We start from the raw sequence: 26,976 nt of genomic DNA on the forward strand, positions 1-26,976 counted from the left end.
GATTGAGAAGCAACTTTCAGGGACAAAAGCTGAAAACAAGAAGCAAAGGGACTTGCACTTACCACCTCCGAGTGAGTTAGAAACTAGAGGAGGGCTCACTAATATGAAAACTTTGTCAGCTTTGTAACTTCCTCATTTTTTGTACTTTAGTTTTCTCTGCCAGCTATTTCCCCATAGCGATTAACAGTAAAAATCCTCCACATTGAAAAGGAATGTGTGTTCATGTTTTAGGGTATATCAAGAAGGCTAATTGTTGGAGAGCTTGTATTTCCTTTTAGGAAAGAGAACCCTAAGGTGATGGTAGCTACTAATGGACCCATCCCAGACTTAATGGCAAAAACTGAGATGAACACACAGGCCACACCTACCCACACTCCCAGGCAGAATATGTCCTTTATCTCTCCCCTTCCCTTCACCCAGTTTTCAGTCTAAAGCCAAAAACTTCAGCTTTAAAGAGGAACAAATGTTACTTGCAAAAAGCACACAAGTTTCACAACATATCTCCCCCTTTTCACTTTTCATTTTACTGTTCCGCTGGGCCCTTCCTACTCTCCTGAGGTAGTGAGATCTGTGAGAGCTAGTTGGGAGTTGTGATTTCCTGCAGATACTCTGACTGTCCAAGGTACAATGGGACTGGCCAAGTCCATGGCTATGCAATGGGTTGGCTGCTCCCTTCTCCATGTGAAGAGCCTTTCCATGGAGAGCAGAAGGGTCTCAAGACAGTCTCTTTAGAGGCAATAAAGCTAGCTCACAATTTTTCTAGATGTAACATTTCCTTTACTCTCCAAGAGAGTATGGGACAATTCCTAGGGGATGTGAAATGTGTAACCCACATGTTCCTGGACATGACATCTGCAGTGGGTGCAGTTCCCTGCAAAAGAAGGAGATGAATTGTGTCTTCCCCTCAGTTGCCTGGGTTTTCTAATGATTTCCTTAAAGGCCCTTTATATAAACTGCAGGTGGCTCCAGCTTGCCGCTAAATATTCCTCTGCCCAAACTAGGTTTAAACTTAGGCAATGTTTCACAAACCTGAGAAATGAACTCTTTTTAAGGGGGGAAAAAAAAAAAAAAAAAAGATCACAAATGATAAGAATAAAGCTCTGGATCCTCTGGCCATCAGTAGCCTCCAATGTGAAAATATCACTTTAGAAAAGGACAGTCTTTTCTATGAAACTGTCCTTTAGCTGTGAATTATCACCAGAAAAGTTATATTTTGTGTTTCTGTTAAAATATTTTGCAGAACAAATCACTAGGTGTAGTAAAACTTTAGAGCCCCAAGAACACATGGGTATACCTTCATTTGAAAAGCAACAAAATAATAATGTAAGGTGCATTGTCCTGCTGGGAAGGGAGAATGAGTGTTTTTCCTCATTTTTGAAATGTATTTTGTTGCATAATTGTCCATTCATGTGCTGACGTAACAACACATGGGCCTCCAGCTCCTGAAATGAACTAGGCAGGGCTTATGTATAAAAATGTTTTTAATGTGCATCTTAATAAGCAACCATTTCAGGGACAGATAACTAAATCTAAAGAATTTCTTGTAGGCACTGAAGCCAGCCTCATCCATCCCCTCTTGTAAAAATTCCAATTTACAGAAACCTCACTGACTTTACAGAAAATTAAGAGAACATCCTATTGGAACTGTTTTTTTCTTTGGTGTCACAGTTTAAAATAAGAATGCATATTAAGACCCTTTGATGTTTTTGTGCAGGTTTTTGCCCTCTTCTTCCTTTCTGGTCACTTTCATTCTGCTAATGTTTCTTCAGTTACAAGAAGTGTTTTGAATTTTCTGTAATGAGGACTTAAGTGGCCTCCCAAATTCTTATTCGTTATTAATCATTCTTGGACACAGGACCTGTGAAATCTAAATCATTCTGCCAGGCACCAAGCTAACCAGACATTCTCATTTTGCTGGAATTTAACCCACTTTTTTTTTTTTAAGTTCTTAGTTTATTAATCCTCTCATGAAAAATCTGCTCAATCACCACAGATAAAGTCACTGATGAATCTTTACTCTTTCTTTTTCCCAGCACCAACACTGGCCTTTTAACTTTCGTCATTCTGTTATTGCATTCCTTTCAGTGTTTTTTTTTTTGAGGTCTTTTTCTTTTCAAGGCCATGTCTTGCAAGTCTATATTTGGGTTCATTTTCTTTGCATAATCCAAGGAACCATAAATTATGACAGAGCCAATTGTCTCGCCACCACCAAAATGGTTTCTGAATCCAAATACAAAGATGACATCTGGTTTGGTCATCAGCTATTTTGGCTAGTTTTTCCCGAATTTCTGTCTTAGGTATCGTTGCCTTTCTAGGGTGAAGGACGTTGGTGACCATTTGTTTCCGTTGAAGTAGTCTGTTGGTCATGAACTTCCTGATCCAGATAGTTACAGTGCCATTATGATGGCAGTTGACCCTCAAGCAGCCTGAGAGGAAAAAAAGAAAGTTGAAAAGAGGTGTCTTCTGGGGTCCCTAGAAAGAAAGTGAAGTGGAGTTACCAGGAGTATAAAGAAACAAATCTGGTAATTCACAGGGTGTGGGACTGGAAGGAATCATGGAGGCTGTCAGTTCAACTTTGCAAGTCATGAAGTAATTTATTCTGCTCAAATTTGCAGCAGCAGCAGCCTTAGAGCTCTAAACTCTCTACTGGAATCACTCTCTCCAGCCAGAATGGATCTGGGAACATGTGAGATGGTCACTCTCTGGGCCTCTATGTCCCTCTGGCTCTCTCCTGCATTAGAGTTCAGGTTGGTCACTGTGGGAATGGGAAAATGAAACCCTCCAACTCTGCTTCTATCAGCCCCCAGTTTGTAGAAATACAGTCACATGACCCAACACAGCCAGGGTTATGGCTTCTTTCTTTCCTGGGAGAGAAAGTCATAAATCCAGATGCCAGGGTCAAGCAGATAAAGTGTAAGGGTGTTTTGGCCACATATAAGATGACAGAGACCAGTGGGGTTGTGGTAAATGGGGAAACATACTTTAAAAGTGGCAGGTGCTTCTCAGTTCCAGCCCATTTTTGTCATATGGGGATTAGGACCTACTATTGCTACATCTTTTCATTTTTCAAGAGACGCTGAAATCCAAACTTTTAGGAAATGTGGACATATCTGTGGACCAGAATTAGCCCATGGCATGTCCATTCGTTACTTCTGAGGGCTAAAGTCTTTCTCACTTTCTAACTGTGCCCATTTAGGCCCATCTGCCATAATGGTAGAATAAAAAAACAAAAACAAACTCAGGGATGATAACGAAATGACATAAAACAAATTCGGGAGGTTTACATAACTTTGCAATAGGTGTATAGCCAATTTATATTTTTAAAATTTATTGTAGGAAAATACACATAAAATTTACCATCTTAAGAATATCTGTTGCACGACACAGTGAATGTCCTCAACACTACTGAACTGTACACTTTTAAATGGTGAATTTTATGTTATATGTTTTTACCACAATTAAAAAGAAAGAAACAATATTCACAGTAATTGAACACCACAACTTACTCAAGATTGCACTGATGGTGTCTTTTCCAAAGCTGCTGGCATTAGAGTCCGAAGAGTAAGTACCATGGGGAAGATGCACTCTGGTGGCTGCCAGACTATTTAGAGTTCCAAATCCTAGGTTTCAGGCAACTCTACTGACATCCTATTTTTAGTTTATGGAGATTAAAGTCGCTCTTAACTCAGTAGGATACTGGTAATGGCCTCTTAGTCTTCACTGAACTGAAGAGAACTTGCATTTTGGGGTCTATCTGGGCCCATCGCCAGTCCGAGCTTTTAGAATCACGGTGTACAGCCTACCTCGGTGAAGCTTTGTCTGTAGCCATTTTCGCAGGAGCTGGCGTTTCCGACCAATCATTCTCATTCCTCAGATCAAAGTCCCTTTTCTAGACACGCCTGAGCAGGTGTTCTGTCCTTTCTCAAGCAGAAAGCATATTTTGGAATCACAGAATCAATTTTCAAAGCGAAGAGAAATATTTGTGTAATGAATGGACCCAGGAGGAATGAATCCGCTTTCATTTTTCCTGAGTTGCTGCGTAAAAGCAAGCAACGCCGGATGGGGACGTTTACTATTTAATGGATTCTCCACTGCCCCTATCTTTCGCCTTTTCAGTTTACCTGTAAATGATTCACTGATTTCCTTCGAGGAGTCCTACCCCACGGCGCCCAAAGCCTGCAGCCAAGATGTAGCCTAATAAGGGGATGCTGAAGGCCACATCCCTCCCGCCGAGCCCACCAGAACTAAGCAGGGTGGGTGGGATGCTGAGGCTTTAGGGTAGACAGCACGGACAGGGATTTGCGTCGGACCTGGGCTCCCATTCGCCAGTTGCCACTCACTGTCTGCTATCTGGACTAGCGCCTTCTCTCTCCGTGAACGTGTTCCCTGTCTCTGAAATCGAGCCAGGTCATTTCTGCTCTCTCTCCTCCCCAGATAGGGCGCGCCCCGGACCCTGGAAAGCCGCCAGGGGCAAATCCTTGCACACAAAATCCGAGCTCTGGCTCCGAGTTCCCACACACCGGGGGACCGGGGGGCCGACAGCGCGCCGCACGTGACCTCTTTGCCGTTCGCCCCTTCGCCATTGGGGCGTGGCCTCGCGGGGGCTGTCTAGCAGTGATTGGCTGGGGGGCGGGGCCGGCAGCGCGCGCACGGAAGAAGAGGTATCGGGGGCGGGGCCCGGCCGGCCGGGGCTCGTTGCGATTGGCCGGGTGTGTCAGGGCGTGGTCGAAGGCGGAGAGCCGCGGGTGGAGCGGGAGGCCGCGGGCGTCGCGGGTTCTTGCAGTGCACCTGAGAGCCGACGCCCTGGTCCGCGAAGCTACCCCATCCGCGGTCCCCGCCGCCATGAGCCGCTTCAAGGTGTCCAAGTTCCGGCACACGGAGGCCCGGCCGTCCCGCCGAGAGGTGAGCCTGGCACACAGGCCCCGTGCCCCCTCGCCCTCCCGTGGCCCCGCGCGGGGACCCCAGAGCCCGTCTGCCCTGGGGCGCCCTCTTCAGACTCCGGGTCATGTTGTCACCAGCCGGCAGGGAGAGTCCGGAGCTCCCGGGACGCTCTTTGGCCGTTCGGTTATCCCCGCAGTCCGTCGGCCCTCTCGCCTGGCTCCAGGACCCCCAAGGTGGCGTAGCCCGCCCAACTGAGCCGAGGCCTGAGGCCTGCGAGGTTGCCTGTCTTCCCAGCTTCCGGTCGGCGTCGCCGGAGAGCCGCGGTGCGGACACTGTTGGCGCCGGCTCCTCCTCCCTGCCGTCCCGGATCGCCCCTGCCCGGGGCTGGGGTGTGTGAGAGATGCCCCTATCTGCCCTGGTCTCGGCTAGTCTGCGTGTGTCAGTGGAGTGGGGAGCCCCTTGGCCACAGGCGCGCCCCTCCCTCGGGTTTCCGCCGGCGCTTCCTCCTCTCGCGGCTGGCGCAAGCTCTTCCCTTACTAGGGGTGATGCTGTCAGAGGCTGGGTGGGGCCCGGATAAACCTGAGAAGGTGGAGCCCAGAGGTGCTGGGGGGCTCCTTGGACCCCCGGACTGGCAGCCGGCCTGATGAGTGTGCTTCAGAGATGATGGTCAGCCGCTCCCCATATTATTTGGAAGGCCTGGGAGTGTCCTCCCATAAGTGGGCCTAGCAACTGACCCTATATAGTAACCCCATTATGGGCCAACGCACATCAGAGCAGCCTGGGGCAGAAGCCCGGTTTTCATCCTCTGGACAATAATTTTTCTGCACCTCCCATGTGCTGTACCCAGCTGCTGGAACCATAAGTCAACAAGACAGCACTTTCCTTCCTCGTGGTGGGGGACAAGCAGCAAGCAGACAGGGATGCAAGCACATAGCAAGTTTTAATAAATGCCCTGAAGAGCATGGAAGGGACTGGAATGGAGATGGAGATAGACAGTGAAGTAGGGTTTAATCTCACTAGGGTGGTCAGGGCAGGTTGCTGGAAAGAGGAGACATTTCAGCTGAGGCCAGAAGGGTGAGAAGCATCCAGCTACAGGAAGAGTGGGATGGGAAAGAGGGCCACAGGAAAAAGTTGGCTTTATTCTGAGTGCGGTGGAAAGGGTGGGGTGGGGGTGGGAGAGAGAGGTTTCAGATTTGCATGAAGACTGTCTCTGAGTACAGTAAATACTGCTTGGAGGGGTGAGGAGTGTCCTTGAAGGGCCCTGGGGCTTGTTCCCCAGTGGATTGCAGTCCAACAATATAAACAGACAGGCATGGAAATATGGATTACAGAGGGGGTTTTTAAAAGTTTATGTTAGGGAGATGGGAGAACAGGTGATCTATTCTTTTCAAAGATATTTCCTGTCACTGTATTTTTACAGTAAACACAAATCAGGAGGGAAAAAATAGGACGATAATGTTCTTCTTGAGGTAGGTGAACATTGAAATTGAAACTTGGGTGGTGGAGGTGTTTTCCAGGACACTGTCGGTGGGTGGGTCGAGAAATGTGGGTGCTCGATTGTTGAACAATGCTTTGATACCAACAGAGAAACTATATGGACTTCCCTGATCTTAGTTTCAGAAAAGGTGTTCCTCTGCCCCTCTAGATGTGGGGATGTTAACATTTTTGCTTTTTCATGGGGTGTGTCATTCACCCATCTATGGGACTTCATGGACTTTGATTTTTCCCCTCTCTGGGCTTGGGTGTTTTCTCCTGGTGTTTGGAGGAGACCCCTGGATTTAGGTGGAGGCCTTCAGCAATACAGTTGAGAAAGTTGAGTCTGTCTTCTATCCAGGGGCTCATTTATCCATTCTTTGCTTCTCTTTCTTTTTTAATAGAAACAGCACAGACGTGCACATGCTTGCATGCTGACCAGTTAGCCCCTTGATTTCATTCAGCCTGAGCTTCCTTCTGACAAACTCTTCTCCTGTATTGGAAAACTGATTTAATAAGTAAAACCGTCCTCTTTATGACTTAGGTTATCATTTCAACATTTTTCATTTCCTAAGGTACGGTGTGAGTGGTATTGACAGGATTTGATTCAAGGGAATGCATCTGTAATGGTGCAGCTTTAAGGTAGAGCTCTCTGGCTCATGCCCCACCCCTTACTTTAGGCACTTGTAGAGCCCTGGCCTTTATGGTTCTTACTCTATTTCCAGGCCTGGATCAGTGGCATTCGAGCAGGAACCAACCCCTCATGTGGGAACCATATAAAATGCAGCTGCAGCTTGATTGCCTTCAACTCTGACCGTCCAGGTAGGAAGGTGGACGTGGGTATGGAGATTCAGATATTGTCACCCAAATAGGGTGGTCAGGAGGGCAGATTCATTCCAAGCTGGAAACTTATAGGGGCCTCTTAGGTCTCAGAAGTCAGCACCTTGCAGGGCCTTAGACCACTAAAACTGGTCAGTGTGCAATTAGAAAGGTTTTGGTTAGAATGTGCATGTATTCTTTGCATAAACCATGTTGGCTTTGGTTTTCAAGAGCACGTCCAGAAGGGCAAGAAGGGGACTGTTGTGTTTGTTTCCAGCTGTCCCCATATGCTACCCACTCTTCATCTGAAGGCCTGGGGGTGACTGGAATCAATAGGAACACCAAGATTTGAAAAGCTCCCGCCTTAGTTGGGACTCTTTTGGTTGCCAGTAATAACTCAGACCTCAAACTGACAAACAAAACGTGATAACTTTTTGGCTCAAATACCTAAGAAGTCCAGGGGCTTCAGGCAGAGCCGTGTCCAGAGGCTCACATGTGCCATTGGCCCCAGCTTCTCTTCTGTCTTTCAGCTCTGCTGTCCTCAGGCGATGGCTTCTTTCTCTGGTAAAGCCGAGAAAAGTGGTTAAGCTGGGAAAAGTGGTAGCTGGTCCCAAGCTGACCCCTTATGACCCATAGTGCCAAAAAGAGCCTTTTTTCCCAGTATCCTCTGTACCCCTAGGGTCATGGAAGGTTCTTGCATGGGACAAGCATCTAACTGTAGGCCAATCACTGTGTCCAGTGGGTGTGATCTTAAGCTTGGTGGAGGCTCTGAGAATGTCCAAGGCTGAGCTTTCGGGTCTCATTGTCTGCTGAGAGTCCCAGGTGGGGGGATAGATGATTCCTATTAGGCCGAAGTCAGAGCCTTCACGTTTATTTGGCAGGTATGCTGGGCATCGTGCCTCTGGAAGGCCAGGGAGACGACAAGAGACACGTGACCTACTTGGGGTGCCATTCAGGTAAGTAGGGGCTGGATGCAGGAAGTCTGGAACCTGCTCCTCCCTCTCTGGAGCCAGGGATTCATACTCACTGGTCTCACAGCCTGTGGCTTGCTAGGTCCCTCCTGTTGTCCTCACTCTGCTCTCTCACAGGTGAGGTCCAGATTGGAAGGCTAGGTCCTGGTAGAGAATTTGGGTCTGGGTAGAGAGGAGGGAAACTGGGTGCTCCAGGTGGTCAAGCCAGGAGGAGAAGGGTATGCACCAGCCAGCACCAGGCTCTCGGCTGATGCTGGCTCCCCGTCACTGTGGAGAACTCAACCCTATGTGGCTCTTAGCCCCATGTCCTCTCCTGGAGACCACCCCTCACTACCAGACCTCCTCCCCAGTCAGGCTGCTCTGGGACTTCCAGGAAGGGGGCGGGCTGGACTATAGGGCTGGAGATGGGCCCTCACAAGGAACTTTTGTCTGCCACAGCTGCTTCTGGGGGCGCCCAGCAGCCCTCCTGGCAGCCTGACTGCTTCCAGGGGACAGTTTGCTTTCCTCGGGTGGCGCCTGGCTGCCTCCTCCCTGTCCAGCTGCGGTGGCTGTGGGCCCAGCCCCACTGGCTTGTGTTCCTGGCTGCCTTTTGGGTGGCTTTGGGTGAGGGAAGTGGGCTGAGCCTTAGTCCCTGTTCTGGGTGTGAAGCTCAGTGTGGAAGTCCTGATGATGAGGAAGGCAGTTAATGAAGTAACAATAGTGAAGATTGATGGAGATCTCTCTATGTACTAAGTATGTTATCTGCATTTTCTCATCTAATCCTTTTCGCAATAATTTTAGTGAGGTATCATTTGCATACTATTAACATTATGTGTTTAAGTGAAGAATTTGATGACATTAATGTTACAGAGTTGTGCATATCTCCCTATAGTTTTAGATCTGCAGAAGATGCTTTGTGGCCCTTTGTGCTTAAACCATTTCCACCTCAGGCTCCACAGCCTCAGGCAACCATTGATCTACTTTATGCCTCCGTAGGAGGGGTTGCAAGCTACAAATGTGGCCAAATCTGGCCTGCTGCCTGTCTTTGTAAACTGTTGTATCGGAATGCAGCCATGCCTCTTCATTGATGGGCAGTCTTTGGCCACTTTCTCCCAACAGTGGCAGCATTGAGTAGAGACCATATGGCTCTCAAAGCCTGAAATATTTACTACTTCACCCTTTTCAGAAAATGTTTGCTGGCCTCTGCTCTATAGACTGGTCTTTTCTGGACATTTCACATAAATGGAAAATACCATACATAGTATTTTGAGTCTGGTCTTTTGCACTTAGCATAATGCTTTGAGATCCACTTGTATTGTAGTGTATATAAGAAGTCTGCTTTCTCATCCACTCACACTTTTTTGCAGTAGATTTTAAAATAACCCACTTTTCAGCTAAGAAAACTGAGGCTCAGGGAGGTTAGGAACTTGCCAGTGTTGGCACTGCTACTGGCAGAGCCAGAATCGGAACTATCTGATGCCATGTTCTTAGGCACCATGCTGCTTGCTTCTGGGTGCTTTTTACTCACAAAGGAGTTACCCCAAGTTGGTGACATTTGTGAGGTAGTGAGCCCCCTGTGACCCGAGGGCTCCAAATAGAAGCTGGACCAAGCTTGTGTTGGTGGCTTATAGCCTCACCATGGCTCCAACTATTCAGAGCCTCTCCCTACAGGAGTAGTCTTGCTGGAAAGCAGCTCTGGGAGTTGCTGAGCTCCAGCTTCCTCAGAACCTGCCCTCGAGGCACCGGGCACCATTCTGCCTTCTTTGTTGTGGTCCGAGGAGGGAGGACTGTGTTCTGGCCATTGCTCTGTCTTCAGGCTCCCTGCCCTTGGAGTACCTTCTGTCTCTTGTCTCAAGGTCCAGTTGCCCAGGGGAACAGAGGGCAGGGAGGCATCTAGAGGGCCTTTCTGCATGTCTGGGCTGTGGGGTGGGCTGGGGCTCTACTCCAATTTGGGAAAGGCAGTGGGATGATGTGCTGAGGATGTAGGTTCTGAAGCTGGCCTGCCTGGCCTGACCCTCCTCACTCAACTTCACCCTTTCTTAGGTGTGCAGCTCTGGCCAAGTTACTTAACTTCTCTGTCCTCGTGTCCTTGTCTTTCACTTGGGTGATGTTGCCTCGGTGCTATCCTGGTGGGTCACTATGAGGATTTGGTGAGATAAATGCATATGAAGGACTCAGGCTTCTGGCACAGCCAGGCACTCAGATCAGCCACGTTAGCACTTCTCATTCCCTTGGGGTGCCAGGCTGTCCACGCCAGCTGCCGCTTCGGGCCTGGGCCTTGCCTTGTCTAGTGCAGAGCCCACAGGGTGGGGCAGCAGGGGTTTGTGGCTGGAAGTCTAGGCTGGGGCTGTCTCAAGGGGTGCCTGTCCTTGTCCACCCCCCTTCTCTTTCTTATCTCTAGCCAGGAGGAAATGTAGTGGTTGGCCGGGTGGGGACGCAGGCAGTGGGGGGGGCCGCTGTGTTCCTTGCTCTGGTGATGCAGGCCTGGCCGTCCTGCTCATATTCCACCACCCCCGACACTCAAACCCTGGCCTTGTCTCTGCCCCCACTGAAACCATCAGTGTCATTTCCCCTTTGGGCTCTGGCTCACTCTGTGCACCTCCACCTCCTGTCCTGGCCCCCAGAGCTGGGCAATTCAGGTTCTTTGGTATCAAAGAATAAAACCAGTTTCAACTTGCTTAAGCCAAGGGATTCCTGGGGAGCTTCCAGAACTGAAGGAGCAGCTGGATGCGCAGGCCTTCGGAGGGTCCTGGCACAGGAGCTGTTAGCTCTCTCCCAGCTGGCGGCCTTCCTCCTAGGCCAGTCCCTAGGGCGCCCTGTTGCTAGGCCTTCCCATTCCAGGTTTAATTCCCATAAGAGAGCAGCTGGCTTCTTGGGCACAGGTCAGATGCACTCCTATGATTGGATTGGTCAGCTCTGGCTTTGGTGGGGCAGGGAACTCTTTGTAGGTCGAGCATATAATAACCCCTGCCCCAAACTTCGGGTCACCCCTGCATGCACAGCCCAATCCTCGCTGTACAAACTGTGTGTCTCCCTGAGGAAATGCTGAGGGCCAGTTGGGCTGGGTAGTTTGGGAATCTCTAGTTGATGGAATGGGGCCAGCACTTGGCGTTCATTCACACATTTTTGAGCCAGGCCCCATGCTGGGCTCTGGCTTTGGGGCAAATGCAGATGCCTGGTAATCTGAGGAGCTTCCTGCCCACTGTCCCACCTTCCTCCCTCTGCTGGGTAGGTGGCTACCCTGGGTTCCCAGGGCTCTCCAGGAAATGTGTTGCAGGCTGGCGCCTGTGGCATTTGCCAATAGATTGCAGAAGTGATTTTCCTCTGGAACTTATGATCCTACAGCTATGTGTGCAGAGATGTCACCTCTGAAGCCCTGAGCCATAGTTCCCCACCTTGGGGAGAGAGCACGTTGGGCTGGAAATAGGATGTTCTAGTAGGTTCTTGTTGGGCCTGAGTCAGCCATTCCTCTCCCACAGACCTGGTCACAGACTTGGACTTCTCTCCCTTTGACGACTTCCTCCTGGCTACGGGCTCAGCTGATAGGACGGTGAGTGAGCCACTGGAAGAGCTGCTTGATGCCTCACCTACTCCCAGTTGGGCCCTTCTGAGCCCCTCGAGTCCCTGAGACCCTACTCCCTCCCAGTCTAGCCCCTCCCACTGTCCCTTGGTCCCTCTGCAGATTTGCAGGGCTGGGCTAGCCCAGACTTTCTCAGTTCCTCAACCCACTACAGCTCCCATGTGCTCCTGTGCACTTGACAGAGCTGTGGCCTTGCTCTGCTGTCCTGCTGCTTTGCTTTCTGAGGACAGTAGGGCTAGGATGGTGTGGGATGCCTGAAAGAGACAGAGTGGAACCCCTGGCTCCCCAACTCCCATTTTTCCCCCAGCCTCCAACCACATTCGTGATCCCGAGCTGGATCCCCCTCCTTTCCCTAACATGGACATGCAGCCTCATGCCCAAGCATGGCCTCTGGGGTCAGGTGCAGCCCCGGGCAAGGCCGACTGGAGGCAGCGAGGCCTCTCCTGGCCCTGGGCTCACAAAATTGCTCTTTCCCACAGGTGAAACTATGGCGACTGCCAGGCCCTGGCCAAGAGCTGCCCTCGGGGCCCGGGCTGGTACTGGGCCCCGAGGACACCCAGGTGGAGGTATTACAGTTCCATCCCACCGTGGACGGTGTCCTGGTGAGCGTGGCAGGCACAGGCGTGAAGGTCTGGGATGCGGCCAAGCAGCAGCCCCTCACAGGTACAGGCCACACTGGCTGTATCCCAGGGAGGGCAGCCCCCTCCTGGACAGTGCTCCGTTTCTCTGTTTATGTGTTTGATAACTTGAGTTGGTAAGTACGTATCAGCCTCACATATACGCAGTATAAAATTGTGTTGTTATAAATACCCCACCCTTTCCACTTTCTGTAGGCATCTGTTTTCATTTGTTTTTTCTGCTTTTTCCTCTATATGTCTAAATAACTTCCTCGTACTGTTATTTCTTGAATTGTGTGTCACTTTAGTTTTGAAAACAAACTATTGACTTCTACCTGAGCCTGAAGATTTGCTCTCTTACAGCCTTCTGCTCCTTGCCATGTTTCTCTTTTTCTAGTTTTCCCACTATAGATTGTCCTAATCTGTTTGGGCTGCTATAACAAAATCTCATAGACTGGGTTGATTACAAACAACAGAAATGTATTTCTCATAGTTCTTGAGGCTGGAGGCCCAAGATCAAGGTGCTAGACAATTTGGTGTCTGGTGAGAACCTGCTTCCTGATTCATAGCCAACCATCTTACACCCCTCACACGGTGTAAGGGGCAAGGAACTCTCTGGGGCCTCTTATAAGGGTGCTAATCCCATTCATGGGGATTCTACCTCATGAGCTAATAACCTCCCAAAGCCTTCGTCTCCAAATTCCATCACGGCAGGGGGAAGGTTTCAGCATGTGAATTCAGACCATTCATAATGACAACAACTTTGGGCCAGACTCCTCAGTTTTTGATTGGTTATGACCCTGTAGTGTGACCTACAACAGTATTTTCTGTGGTGGCATCACTGAGTCCTTTCTTCGGAGTCCTCCCCAACATGCTCACCCCCCACTTTTAGGATAAAGATACGAGGCTCAGAGAGTTGAAGAATGGACTTGTACCCTGGGGCTGTGCAGTGTCCAGGGTAGGCTAAATTCAACATGGTGATGTCTCCACCTCTGGGGCTGGGGCCAGGAGTCATCAGTAGAATAACTAGGTGTCTCAGGGGTTCCCTCCTGACAGCTTCAGCCAGTGTCCACCATGGAGGCATCTTGCGCCACAAGATGGGAAGTACAAGGTGCCAGCCTTGTCCCCAGAGAGCTCTCGTTGCAGTCGACATGAGCCTAACCTTTTTTCCTTACTCCCTCCCTCCTTCCTTCCCTTCCCTTCCCTTCCCTTCCCTTCCCTCCCTCCCTTCTTCCCTCCACCCATTAAGCAGTTTCTACCCAGTTTCCTGCTTGCCCCAACCCCTGGCAACCAGTCTGCATTCTGTTTCTATAGATTGATCTATTTTGGATATTTCATATAATTGAATCATACAATATGGGACCTTTTGTGTTTTGCTTCTTTCACTTAGCAAAGTGATTCCTTCCTTCCTTCCTTCCTTCTAAGCAAAGGTGAAGGTCACCAGGCAAATGTCATTAGGGAGTCACCCAGCTGTAACTATCATTTCAAGCCCTTCTTGTAGGCCCAGCATCATGCCGAGGGCTTCATGACTACTTCTCAGCATAGCATAGCAGTTTCACTGGGGGTGTTTCCACTCCCGTGCGGCAGATGACATTAAATAACATGGCCAAAGCTGTGATGCAAGTAGGTGTCAGGGCCGGAATTAATCCCAAGGAGTGAAGCTTGGCCTACCAGTTACCTATTGCTATAGAACAAATTACCCCCAAACATAGAGGCTTAAAACAACTGTAAACACTTATTATCTCACAGTTTCTGAGGATTGGGAGCTTGGGAGGGGCTCAGCTGGGTGGTTCTGGCTCAAGGTTTCTCGTGAGGTTGCAGCTGAGATGCTGGCTGGGGCTGCCTGACTTGGGTGGAGGGTGGTTCATCCCCATGGAGCCAGTTGTAGCAGAAGGCCTCAATTCCCATATGTGGTTCTCTCCATGGACTGCTGAAGTGCCCTCACAGCATGGCAGCTGGCTTTCCCTGGTGAACAGTCCAAGAGAGAGGAGCAAGGGGGAAGCATGGTGCCTTTTAGGACCCAGCTTTGCAAGTCACATCCCATCCCTTCTACCAGATTCTCTTTGTTAGAAGCCAGTAGCAGAGTCCTGCTCACACTCAAGAGGAAGAGAGTTAGGCTCCACATTTTGAAGGGAAGATATGTTAGTTTCCTAGGGCTGCCTGAATGAAGGACCACAAACAGTGGTTTAAAGATAACAGAAATTATCATCTCAAGTACCACAAACTGAGTGGCTTAAAAATAACAGGAATTATCATCTCATAGTTTTGGAGACCAAAAGTCTGAAATAAAAATGTTGGCAGGGTTGGTTCCTTTCGAGGTTGCTTCACTTCTCTCTTCCAGCTTCTGTAGCCTCAGGTATTCCTTGGCTTGTAGGTGGTCGTCTTCTCCTTTCCTGTGTCTTCACACTGTCTTCTTTCTGTGCACGTTTATCTCTGTCCGGTTTCCCTTTCCACAAGGACACTGGTTGCGCTGGATTCGGGCCCACTCTAATGATATCAGCTAAACTTGATCATCTGCAAATTAAGTTATTTCTAAATAAAGTCATATTCATAGGTGTTAAGGGTCAGGACTTCAACATCTTTTTTGTGTGTGTGGTGGCGGGGCGGCTCATAGTTAAGCCTGTGGACAAATTTTCAAACCGTCACACTGGAGGAGGAGAGGGGATGACCAGAGCAGAGGCCCAGGCGGGAGTGTGTGTGGCACATCTGTGGGCTGGCATAACCCAGTTGCAGGGGAGCCGGGGTAGGGAGTTGGCGAGTGACCAGAAATGAGCCTAGGTGGGAAGTAAGAGCCAGGCAGAGGAGCAGGGAGCCTCGGAAGGTTTTAGAGTAAGACCATGGCCTGACAATGGCAGGGCTGGGGAAGGAGCCCCTGGATGTAGCACAGCATATCTGGAAGGAGCTGCTGCCCTCAATTCTCCTGCCTGAGAGGGACCCTGGCTGGCAGCTTCTGTCTCTGCCCCAGAGAGTTACTCCCGACCAGGTCCACCTGTTTCCCTGGTGTCCTCATTTCCCAGGATGGGGTGTAGAGACCCTAGAGCCCCTCCTGACCTTGGCTGCTTCTCTGCAGAGCTGGCAGCCCACGGGGACCTGGTGCAGGGTGCTGTCTGGAGCCGGGATGGAGCCCTTGTGGGCACAACATGCAAGGTAAGCATGTGGATGGTGAGGCTCATTTAAGTGCCTGTGGGGGGCCTGAGGCATGTCCTGCTCTGAGCGGGGCCATGGTGTTGCGGGGCACACATCCTAAGCTATACTTGTCTGGCTGGGTGGTATTTATAGGGCACAAGAGCACCAAGGTCAGGAGAGGCATTCATGAGTCCCTCCCCGACCTCAGCTTCCCTCCCATCCGCTGGCTCACACCTGTATCTGCAAGCCCCCACCTCACCTTGGTACCTGGGCCTGGGATCCCTATCAGATGAAGACCGAAGAAAAGCCCCATGCTGGCCCTTTTGACTCCCACCACCACCTTTAGGCAGCCTTGCCTGCCTTCCTATCTGCTTTGTCCAAACTGCCTTCCTTTCCTTGAAGGTTGTGTTAAGAGGATCCAGACACAGGGCCATGTACCAACCCCCACACCCAGTCAGCAGGCCTTGGAGTCCTCATTGATACCAGGCCCTGTGCCCACCCAGCCCTACTATGGCGGGGGTGACAGATGTGGATAATGTGGATGAAATGATAATTGTGATCTGTGACACAGGCTCTGAGGAAGGAACATGAGGTGCTTTGAGCTGGTTGGAGGAGCCGGGGAGGCTTGGCCTCAGGCAGTAGCCTTGGGTAGGGCCTCTGAAGGAAGGGTTAACAGTGTGGGGCAGAGAGAGTTGCTAGGCAGCAACTGCAGATGCAGGTTCAGGAGTCAGGGCAGCAAGGCTGGGTGCAGAGAGCAGAGTCAAGTGCACAAGGGTTGTGCTTGTCACTGTAGATGCAACCAGAGAGCACTGTAGTGTCGAAAGCAGGAGACTGGCGGGCCGTGGTGTGAGTGAGCAGATTTGTGTTTTGAAAGCTCCCCATCCTCAGTATGGACAGAGCATGGCAGGGTGGGCCGTACCCCAGAGTGGAGGTTGGAAAACTTCCCAGGGAAGAGAGGGACATCCTGCCTGTGGGGTGCGGATGGAGAGGCAGATGTGGGGAGGATAGCATGGATTGATGGTGGGCTGGGTGTAAAAAGTCAAGGGTCGTGAGGCTGGCTTCTGGGTTACAGGCTGGAGGAGAGGCCTGCGATCAAGACGGGGCACTCTCAGTTGTGGCTTTAGGCTTGTTGTGTTGAAGGTACCTGGGACATCTAAACCAAAGTGTCAGTTGGACCGGATCTCTGGGCTGTGAGCTGAGCTGAAGGTGGAAGCGTGGGTGTCATTCGTGTTTATGTGGTACCTGCAGAGGCACGAGAGCTGCCCCAAAGTTGGAGAGAAGGAAATGAGAAGAGGGTGAGTGAGCTGGGAGGAGGGATCAGAACCTAGAAGGGCGACAGAAGGAGCTGCCCAGTGGGAGGAAGGAAGCCAAGGCAGTGCTGGCTGTCTACCCCAGGGAGGTATCGGGGAACACCGGGAAGTGAACACATACCTGTTGGATTTGGGGATGTGGCAACCTTCAGGACCTTTTGGGGTGTGCTGGGGCCTGAAGCCACATGTGAAGGGTGGGTGGAAGGCGATGAAAGAGACTGCAAGTGTTGCCGGGAAAGGGGATGGGGAAGAGCTGGTTGGAAGGGGGTGGAGGTGCGAGGACTAGTCAGAAGGAGAAAATGTGGGGTCTGCCTACTTGGGGGGATCCCGTTTACAACTTTTCTATCCTCTTGGAAGCCCCATTTTCTAGTCTTCATCAACTTTTTCTTCCCCGTTTGGGTCATCAAACAGTAGGTTCCAGACGATGGCCTGAGCTTAGGGGGTTGGGAGGTAAATAAGACGGGGCTGCTGGCCCCCAAGGAGCTGCTGCTTGAGGGCAAGGTAGTCATGTAGAGACTGGTGAGCACTGCTTCCTAGGGACAGTGAGGTCAGAGTTGTTCCTTAGGGATGAGCCCTCACTAAGGAGGAGGAGACAAGCATCCCAGGCAAGGGGACCAGCCTGGACAGAGTCCCACATTTGGGCCATGACCTCCCCCTCCAATGAGAAACCTCTGCCCTGTGTCTCCATAGCATGTGTGTGAAGAAGAGACAAACAGGCACAGAATGAGATAGGGAGGGAGGAAAAGAGGAAGCTGGAAGCAGATTATCACAGGAGGTCTTTACCTTATGATCATTAAAGTGTAGTAGTTTGTGCTTGTTTTACAAATTTTGGAGAGCAAGGAAAATGTAAAGAAGTGAGGAAAAAAATATCACCTGTAAACATCCCACCCAGGAACAACTTCTGTCACCATTTTGACATTTTTCTCTCCATGCTTTTTCTGTATGTGTTGAAATCATTCTCTCCGTGTTACTCCGTCCTGAATTTTTTTGTTCAGCATAATAAACATTTCCCCCAATTCATCAAAAATTTTACAAATGTCTGGGAAAATATTTTATCACATAGATTTACCAGTTTACTCCATTAAGCCCCTACTTGTCAGACGAGTGGATTGCTTCCACTTCTCGTCACTGTGTTATAAGTTGCGGCAGGTGAACATATTTGTATGTAGATTTTTTCCTGCTTTTTATGTGACTTTCTTAGCCTAGAGCAGGGATTGGTAAACTTCTGTAAATACTTTGGGTTTTGCAGGCCACTCTGTCTCTGTCAGCTCTGCCTTGTAACAGAAAAGCAGTTATAGACAATATTTAAATGTGGGTGTGGCCACGTCCTAGTAAAAATATTTGCAGAACCAGGCCTTGGGTTTGATTTGGCCCCCTGGCCTTAGCTTGCTCACCCCTGGCCTAGATACCTACCAGGGATGTTGGCTTATAGGCTATGAAGATTTTTAAGGTGGTCGGTACATTTTAGCCAGTTGCTTTCCAGAGGACTAATGCCAGCTTCTTAGGGGCTATTCTGTGGAGATTGTGCGGTCCGGCTTGGGCGGTGGGACAGGCACTCCGACCCTCTGAGCCTGCTGCTTTGCACCTGGAGAATGGACGCAGCAGGGGTGCCTGTACCCCAGGTAGAATCCCTGGCTCTGGGGTGCTTGCTGCTCCTCCAGCCTCCCAGCTCCAGTGCGTGCCTGAAGAGATCAGAGCTGTAGCCTCATGACTGCCAGGGGCTGTGACACGAGGGTGGCAAGAAGGTGCCTTGGTTTCCCCAGTAAGGAAGCAGCTCTAGGTAGCTGGGGACAGTGACTTCACTGTGGGGGTGGGGGGTGGTAGCTGTGATCTCCATACTGTGTGAATGTTCTGAGAAGAGACTGGCCTCAGTGGCCCACCACCCACGCTGGCCCCTGCTGGTCACTGAGGAGGGGACTTCACTGGTATGACATTCCAGCCCCTCTTTCTTAAGGAGTCCAAGCCTCATATACCATCAGAACGGTGGCGGGGAGGGGCAACGAACTGCCCAGACTCTGAGCACCCACTGTGTGCTACCCTCTCCTGCTATGTGAAAACTCTGTTCCTTGCCTGTTGGTGTCTTGGGAGGAAGAGTTAGTGCAATCAACCCACAGCTGAGTCCAGTAGAATAGGCGTCCCCAACCCCCAGGCTGCACACTGGTACTGATACTTGACCTGTTAAGAACCAGGCCTCACAGCAGGAGGTGAGTGGTGGGCCAGCAAAGTTTCATCTGTATTTGCAGCCGCTCCTCACCACCTCAGCTCCACCTCAGATCATCAGGCATTAGATTGTCGTAAGAGCACTGGTCCTTGGTACCAAAAAGGTTGGGGACTTCTGCAGTAGAATGCTCCTGTCCTTCTAAACCCAGAGAGCCTAAAGTCTGGGAGACAAGGAGCACAGATTTCACAAGTGAGTCACTGGAGTGGTGCTGAGTAGAGCCACCCGACTCCCACCCCCATTCCTGGGCCCAGGTGCTCTGCCTGGAAGAGGACGCCATCCTCACAGGGCATCACCTGCCAGTGTGTGCTGGTGGGCACCACTGTCCTGTATCCACTGCTGCCCTCTGTTGTAAAAGGGGAGCCTTGGTGTCCTGCATGGGTGCATCAAATGGCAGAAACCTTTGGGAAATGGTACCAGGATGGGTGGTCAACCTTTGTGACCCCAGGCCAGGTTGAGGTGCTCATGGGTTTGTCCTGCGCATGTGCGCAGAGCCAGTGTGCTATCAGCTCAGTTACAGGTGGGAGCCTGAGCCCCTCCTGGCCAGGGTTTGCACTTAGGACTGCCTGATTGGGGTGGGGTGTGGGGCACACTCTCCTTTCTATTAAAGCCTCCCCTCTCTTGGCACCATATTCCCTTCTCAGGGAAATCTCCCTGGTGCCTGACCTGACTCCCATCCTGCCTTGGAACAGCTTTGCCTCCCAGGGCCCCTGATTCCCCTGTGAGCACCTGCCCAATCCCACAGAAGCCTTTCCCTGTGCACCTCCCAGCTTCTCCAGGAGGCCGCTAGGGGGCGTGCTAGCCTCATAGATGGCCAGGGTCATGCTGAGCTCCCTCTCTGTGCCTGTGAACCCAGCAGGGATGTGCCCTCCCTGCCCCCACCCCCTCCCGCCCCGAAGCCCAATGTCACCCCCTCTGCCCAGGCCCTGCAGGCCTCTGTTAGTGCCATACTAGCTTCTAGTGCCAATCTGAACCCTGGTCAGATGGCCCAGCTGCCTTTAGGGATTGCCCACGTGCCAAGACTTACTCAGACCATGAGAGGCGCTGCCATCATCCTCATCCTACCAAGGGCTCAGAGTTTGCCCAGGCCACAGAATACCTAGTGGTGGAGTTGGTGTCTGAACCCAGGCCTCTGGCTCTCCATGGTGGCTCTGCCTCTCAGATGCAAGTGGCCCTTGCTTCCAGGAGGGGTCTCTCTTGCCTAGCATCTCTTGAGATCCTCTGTCTCTATCTTTTGTCTGTCTCTGTCCTTGATCTCCAGTTGTTCCCTCTCTGTCCCTTGCTATCTTTCCTCTGTTTGTAGCTGTTCCCTCTATATTCTGCTCTCTCTGTTTCTCTCTGTTCCCGCTCTGTCTCTCTGATCTGCCTCTCTATCTCTGTCTCTTTCTACCTCACTCTATCCTCTCTCTCTCCAACCCCTTTGTCCCTTCTTTCTATCTGTGTCTATCTCTGTCTCTCTCTCTTTGTCTTGTCTCTGTTTCTTTTCTCTCTCTGTCTCACTGTTCTTTCTGCCTATCGCTGTCCCTCACTGTCCTTGGCTGTCTGTCTGATCTCTGTCTCTAAATGGCATCCTGAGTGTCTGGAGTGGAGTGGTACTTCAGAACTAATCCCTGGGCCATCCCGGTGCCCACCTGGCACATAGCAAGTGTCCATTAAACTGTAAGGCTTTGCCAGGAGTGACCCAGGAACCCTGGGAACCTGCCCAGGTGTGTCAGGAAGGCCTGGGACTGGCCCACCAAGGGAGGTCTGGCTTTTGAGGCCATCTCCAGGCTGGCCCCTTCCTTCGTCCAGCTGTATGCTCCTCCACTACCCTTCTATTCCCACCATCTGCATTCCTCCTATGGCCGTCACTTCCCCTCTACATCACATGCCAGCAAGCTTATGTCTCCACATCTTTGTTCATGCTTTCCACCTCCTCCAATGCCTTTTCCTACCTGGTACAAGCTCCGTTTGTCCTTCAAGATTTAACTCATTTCCAAGTTCCTCCCTGAAGTTTCCTGTAATTGCCTGGAGGTCACAGAATCCAACACTTGGTGGAAACTGTTGGCTCTCTCTGCATCCCAAGCACCTAGGCAGGGGTCAGGCAGAGACATTGAGCAGATAGTACCCAGAGTTCCCATATCCCTTCTCCCTTTCCCGTCTTGCACTGGTGTGGTGTATTTGTTACAATTGAGCCAATATTGCTACATTATTATTAACTAAAGCTTATACTTTACATTAGGGTTTATTTCTGATCATTGTACATCCTATGAGTTTTGACAAATGCATGAAGTCATGTACCCACCATTACAGTATCATAGAGAATAGTTTTACCATCTTAAAAGTGCCCCCCCTGCGCTTCACCTATATATTCATTCCTCCCTCCCTCTCTCCAAACCACTGGAAACCACTGATCTTTTTGCTAGCTTTATAAGATTTGCTTTTTTCCAAATGCCATATAGTTGGAGTCGTAGAATGTGTAGCCTTTCCATTTTACTTCTTTTACTTAGTAATATGCATTTTTGGTTTCTCCATGTCTTTTTGCGGACTGCTGGCTATTTTTTTTAAAATTGTGGTCCTTTGTCAAAAAACATCGTAAAATTTACCATCTTAGCCATTTTTAAGTATATAGTTTAGTAACGTTAAGTATATTTACATTGTTGTGAACAGGTCTCTAGAACTTTTTCATCTTGTAAAACTGAAACTCTATACCCATTATATAACAACTTTCCTTTGCCCCCTCCCCCAGCCCCTGGCTACCAACATTCTACTTTCTGTCTCTCTGAATTTGACCACTTTATAAACTGCATAAAAGTGGAATCATACAGTTTATGTCTTTTTATGTCTGGCTTATTTCATTTAGCACAGTGTCCTCAAGGTTCATCCTTATAGCATGTGACAGGATTTCCTTCCTTTCTGAGACTGAATAGTATTTATATATATTTGTGTTTGTGTGTATACACACACACACACACCCACACACCCACACACACCCACACACCACATTTTGCTTATCCATCCATCCACAATGAACACTTGGTTTGCTTCCATGTTTTAACTATTGTGAATAATGTTGCTTTGAACATAGGTGTGCAAATATCTCTTCATGATCTTGTTTTCAATTCTTTTGGTATATACCCTGAAGTGGGATTGCCGGATCATATAGTAATTCTATTTTTAATTTTTTGAGGACATACCACACTGTTTTCTAAGCAGCCTTACCATTTTGCATTCCTACCAATAGTGCACAAGGATTTCAGTTTTTTCACATTGTCACCGACACTTGTTATTTTCTGGGTTTTTGATAATAGTCATCCTAATGGATATGAGGTAGTATCTCATTATGGTTTTGATATGCATTTCTCTGATGATTAATGATATTGACTATCTTTTCATATGCTTCTCAGCCATTTTTATAACTTTGGAGAAATGTCTATTCAAATCTCTTGTCCATTTTTTAATTGGGTTATTTATTTGTTCTTTTTTTTTTTGTCATTGAGTCATATGAGTTCTTTACGTATTCTGGATATTAACCCCTTATCAAATATATGATTTGCAAATATTTTCTCTTACTCCATTGGTTGTCTTTTTATTCTGTTGATCATGTCCTTTGATTAACAAAAGTTAAGCTCATTGTAGTCCCAATTGTCTATTTTTGCTTTTGCTCCCTGTGCTTTTGGTGTCATATTCAAGAAATCATTACCAAATCCAACATCATGAAGTTTTTCCCCTGTGTTTTCTTCTGCGAGTTTTATGGTTTTGGGTCTTAGCTATTTCTTTTAATAGCTGAATAATATTCCATTGTATAAATGTACCACAGTGTGTTATTTCATTCACCTATTGGAAGACATCTTGGTTGCTTCCAGTTTTTTGGAGTTACGATTAAACTTCTGTAAATATTTATGTAGACATACATTTTTAACTCATTTGGGTAAATACCTAGGAGCACAATAGCTGGATCATATGATCCATATTTTTAGCTTTGTAGGAAACTACCAAACTGTTTTCCAAAGTGCCTGGACCATTTTTCATTCCCATCAGCAGTGAATGAGAGTTCCTATTGCTCCACATCCTCGTCAGCATTTGGTGTTGTCAGTTTTTTGGATTTCAGCCATTCTAATAGGTGTATAGTGGTAACTCTTTGTTACTTTAATTTATAATTCTCTAATGAGGTATGATGTTAAGCACTTTTTTCATATGTTCATTTTCCATCTGGGTATCTTTTGTGTCTAATCAAGTCTTTGCCCTTTATTAACTAGGTTGTTTGTTTTCTTATTTTTGATTTTTAAGTGTTTTTTGTTTTTTTTTTTATAAATTTGAGATACAAGTCCTTTCTCAGATGTATATTTTACAAATATTTTCTCCTAGTCTGTGGCTTGTCTTTTTCATTTTCTTAACAGTATCTTTTGCAGAGTAGAAGTTTTTAATTTTAATGAAGTCCAACTTATTTTTTCTTTCATAGATTGCACTTTTAGTGTTGTTTCTAAAGAGTCATTGCCAAACCCAAGGTCACCTAGATTTTCTCCTATGTCATCTTCTAAAGGTTTTATAGATTTGCCTTTTACATATAGGTCTATAACCATTTTTAGTTAATTTTTGTGAAAGGTGTAAAGTCTTTGTCTGTATTAAATTTTTTTGCATGTGAATGTCCAGTTGTTCCAGTACCATTTGTTGAAAAGACTATCTTTTCTCCATTGTATTGCTTTTCCTTCTTTGTCAAAGATTAGATGACTATACTTATGGGGTTCTATTTTGGGGCTCTCTATTCTATTTCTTTGATCTATTTATCTCTCCTTACGCCGACACCATACTGTCTTAATTACTGTCGCATTAAAGTTGGGTAGCATCAGTCCTCCAACTTTGTTTTTTAATATTGAGTTGACTTCTCTGAGTCTTTTGCCTGTCCATATAAACTTTAGATTCAGTTTGTCAATATCCACAAAATAATTTGGTGGAATTTTCATTGGGAATGCATTGAATCTATAGTTCAAGTTGGGAAAAAGTGATGTCTTGACAATATTGAGTCTTCTCGTCCATGAATGTAGAATATCTCTGTTTATTTAGTTATTTGATTTGTTTCATGATAGTTTTTTAGTATTCCTCATATAGATCTTGTACATATTTTGTTAGATCGATAGCTAAGTATTTCAATATTTTTGGTGCTGATGTACATGGTATTGTGTTTTTAATTTCCAAATTCCAATTGTTTGTTGCAGGCTCATTGTTTTTCAGAATATAAAAATATGAGTCTGTGCTGATTGCAACAAAGTACAGCCATGCAAAGATGTAAAAAAGAAAAGCTAATCACTCCCACCTCCCCCACCCCTAGTAGCCATGTTAACACAGGGCTTATGTTGGTGAACACCTTTCTCCTTGCTCAGCAAACTTGCAAAACATACAGGAACATGATTAGACAAAAAGAGATTTTTGTTTATTTTACCACAGTAGGATCTCAGCACACCATGTTATTCTGCATCTTCCTTTTAGCACTTAACAATTTATCATGGCCACACCTATAAATAGTGGATGCACATTCTGCCTCCCCTCTCTCTCCCAGTTCTTTATGCATGTACATTTGTGTACATGCTCGCGTGCGTGCGCGCGCGCGCACACACACACACGCATGCACGCACACACTCACACAGATTATTCCACAGAGGTAAAGTCCTTATACGAGGTATGGGCATCTTATTTTTTTCTTTTTTGTCTGTTTCCATTGCTACTCTTGGGTAATCTGAATTAGGAGCTGTGTGCTGAGTGACGGTTAGGATGTGTAAACTCATCGTCCTGGTTAGACACCAAGTTTTTTAAGTGTCCCATGAGCCCTCTGGGCTGGGCCGAGCATAGAACCGGATATGTGTAGCAGCTGATAGCCTAGAGTTTGATTCTGGTCTTTAGTCTCTATCTGTGAAGGGATCATGGTAATAACACTACCTCATAAGGTGGTTGAAAAGATGGGGAGAGATCCTGCATATAACATGCCTGGCACGTAGTATGTGCTTAGGAAATGTGAACTCTTGTCCCTGAGTTCTCTATTGTGGGTGTTTGGGGCAGGAAAGGGGGCCTCCTCTCTGTGATGATAAAGCAGAACCAGGCTGGGAGGGGTCTTCTGGTACATGATGCCAGCCCTGTATAGTAGGGGATGGGGCCATCAGAGCCTGGGGGTCAGGGAGTCAGGCTGGTTCCCAGGGACCCTGCCCACCCTAATTGTGCTCTTGTTTCCTCCTGCTTTCCCAGGACAAGCAGTTGCGGATCTTCGACCCCAGAGCAAAGCCCAAGGCCTCCCAGGTGAGTTGTATGGACAGCTGGGTTGAGACCACAGCAACTCCAACAGGTACAGGTGGGGGCAGAGTTAGCCTCCTGGCAGACAGATTCTACCACACCCCATGCTTCTGGCTGAGGCCTGGTGGGTGTGTGCGGGGAGGTCACCTAAGAGGTGGGCTCCAGCTGTTTCTGGGAAGCGTGTTGTGGGTCCTGGGAGGGTTTGGCTTTGACCACAGGGTGGGGTGCAGCCAGGCTGCCCACAGGCCTTTAGTAGAGGCGTCCCGTGGCTTCAGGAAGCTAATTTGAGAGTCTAACTTCCTCTCCTTCTTTGGGACCCTCATCCCACCCACCCTTCCTGGCATAGTCAGCATAAGCTAGCCACAGAGGAGCCAAAAGACATAGGACCACCCTCTGCACCCCTCTGGTCTCGCAGTGGGCGGACCCTTGGTATCTGCCCCAGGTCTGTAGACTGCATTGGGGCCCTGCCAGATCCACGGGACCCAGGCACTGAACGTGTTTGGTTTTGTCTGTGGTTGTGCATGGGGTGCATGTGGCCTTTGGAGTTCCGAGTGGGAGGGCTGGGCCTTGGTTCATGCTACAGGCATTGAGCCACTGGGGAGTCAATCATTTATTCAACAGCAGTTTGGTGCCAGGCACAGAATGTTCTATGGTGAATGAGATGGACACATGGGCAAATTGCTGCGGGGGCACGGGGGTGGCTTCTCTTGTTGGAGCAGTCTAGTGCTTTCCTGAGGGGCTGGCTTGGAGCTGAAGCCTGAGTAGTGCAAAGGGGATACACACAGATGGGCAGAGGTAGAATGAGCTTGTTCCAGGAGAGAGGGGCACAGGGGAGGCAGGGCCTGTCACCTGTGCTGTGAGAAGCTATTAGAGAGTTTCAAGCAGAAAGTGAGATGAGCAGATTTACATTTAAAAAAAGATTTTTCTCAATGCCGAGGAGGCTTTTTCTCTAGAAAGGTGAAGTTCAGGGTCCTGTTGCCAACTCAAGGGAAGAGCTCCCCAGCAACGCCCCAGGCCCGTCACAGATGCCCTGGTTTCCATTTCTAGGACTTGTTTTTCCACCTGGGGCCAAGGGTAATCCAGCAACTTAAACTCAACCAGCCAGGGCCCTGTCCCCACCAAACACAAACACACACTCACACTCAAAGGATTCCCCTCAGGTAGCCAGTTGCAACTTTTTGCCCAAGACGGTCCAGTCACTTCCACTTTGGACTGGCTAAAGATCTAAAGGAGGCCCCATCCTGACAGGTGAACCAAGCTGGGCAGAACTGGTTTTGGTGCTGCCCCGCCTTACCACCTACCCAGGCCGAGCTTTGTCTGGCTGGCGGGGTAGCTGAGTCTGAGTCTCAGGGCAGTGTGGGCGTGAGCGATGCGCCCCACCGTAGTTTTCTGTGGCCAACCTCCAAGCCTTTGCTTGGAACGGGGGTCCCAGGCTCAGCTTAAAGGAGGGAGACTGAGGCCCTATCCTCTCAGCTTTCTTAGGTCACCCTCTCCTACCAGGGATTGGGGCACAGTGCATGGCACCCCTATTCCTGCCCTGACTTGATATTGCCAGTTCCCCTAGCCTTTCCCTCCTCCTCTTCCTCCTCCTCCTCTTCCTCCTCCAGAAGGGAGGGGACGGTAATAATGCTGAGGTGGAGACAGAGTGGCTGCCGTCCAAGGGGCTCCAAATTCCTAGGAGAGTGGGGGAGAGGATCTGGTTTTGGAGGGAGCCCCCCCTGAAGGGGCTTCTGGGTAAAGA

The 26,976-nt window shown here is 48.9% G+C and overlaps 1 protein-coding gene and 1 long non-coding RNA gene across 3 annotated transcripts in view; one reads left to right on the top strand and one right to left on the bottom strand.

Moving 5' to 3' along the window:
- Positions 1 to 1,463: 1,463 nt before the first annotated feature.
- Positions 1,464 to 4,575, bottom strand: LOC112481582. 2 transcript variants are annotated; one of them, XR_003046971.1, is made up of 2 exons: positions 3,507 to 4,575; positions 1,464 to 2,426 (listed from the first exon to the last, which is right to left on the bottom strand). It is a non-coding gene; the product is annotated as an uncharacterized LOC112481582 (long non-coding RNA). The 2 variants fall into 2 exon arrangements; XR_003046972.1 differs by having other exon boundaries at positions 1,464 to 2,472.
- Positions 4,576 to 4,729: 154 nt separating this feature from the next.
- The window catches only part of LOC102884242 (coronin-7), a 56,681-nt gene continuing 34,434 nt past the window's right edge, over positions 4,730 to 26,976 (top strand). The window contains exons 1-7 of the mRNA XM_006913870.2: positions 4,730 to 4,902; positions 7,080 to 7,176; positions 8,055 to 8,129; positions 11,603 to 11,673; positions 12,183 to 12,366; positions 15,391 to 15,467; positions 25,191 to 25,241. Coding sequence (XP_006913932.1) covers positions 4,843 to 4,902; positions 7,080 to 7,176; positions 8,055 to 8,129; positions 11,603 to 11,673; positions 12,183 to 12,366; positions 15,391 to 15,467; positions 25,191 to 25,241 — 615 coding nt within the window. The 5' untranslated portion in view covers positions 4,730 to 4,842. The remainder of the gene's footprint in view (positions 4,903 to 7,079; positions 7,177 to 8,054; positions 8,130 to 11,602; positions 11,674 to 12,182; positions 12,367 to 15,390; positions 15,468 to 25,190; positions 25,242 to 26,976) is intronic.

Source organism: Pteropus alecto, unplaced genomic scaffold (genome assembly GCF_000325575.1).
Source record: "Pteropus alecto unplaced genomic scaffold, ASM32557v1 scaffold44, whole genome shotgun sequence".
In the NCBI taxonomy this organism is placed as follows: domain Eukaryota; kingdom Metazoa; phylum Chordata; class Mammalia; order Chiroptera; family Pteropodidae; genus Pteropus; species Pteropus alecto.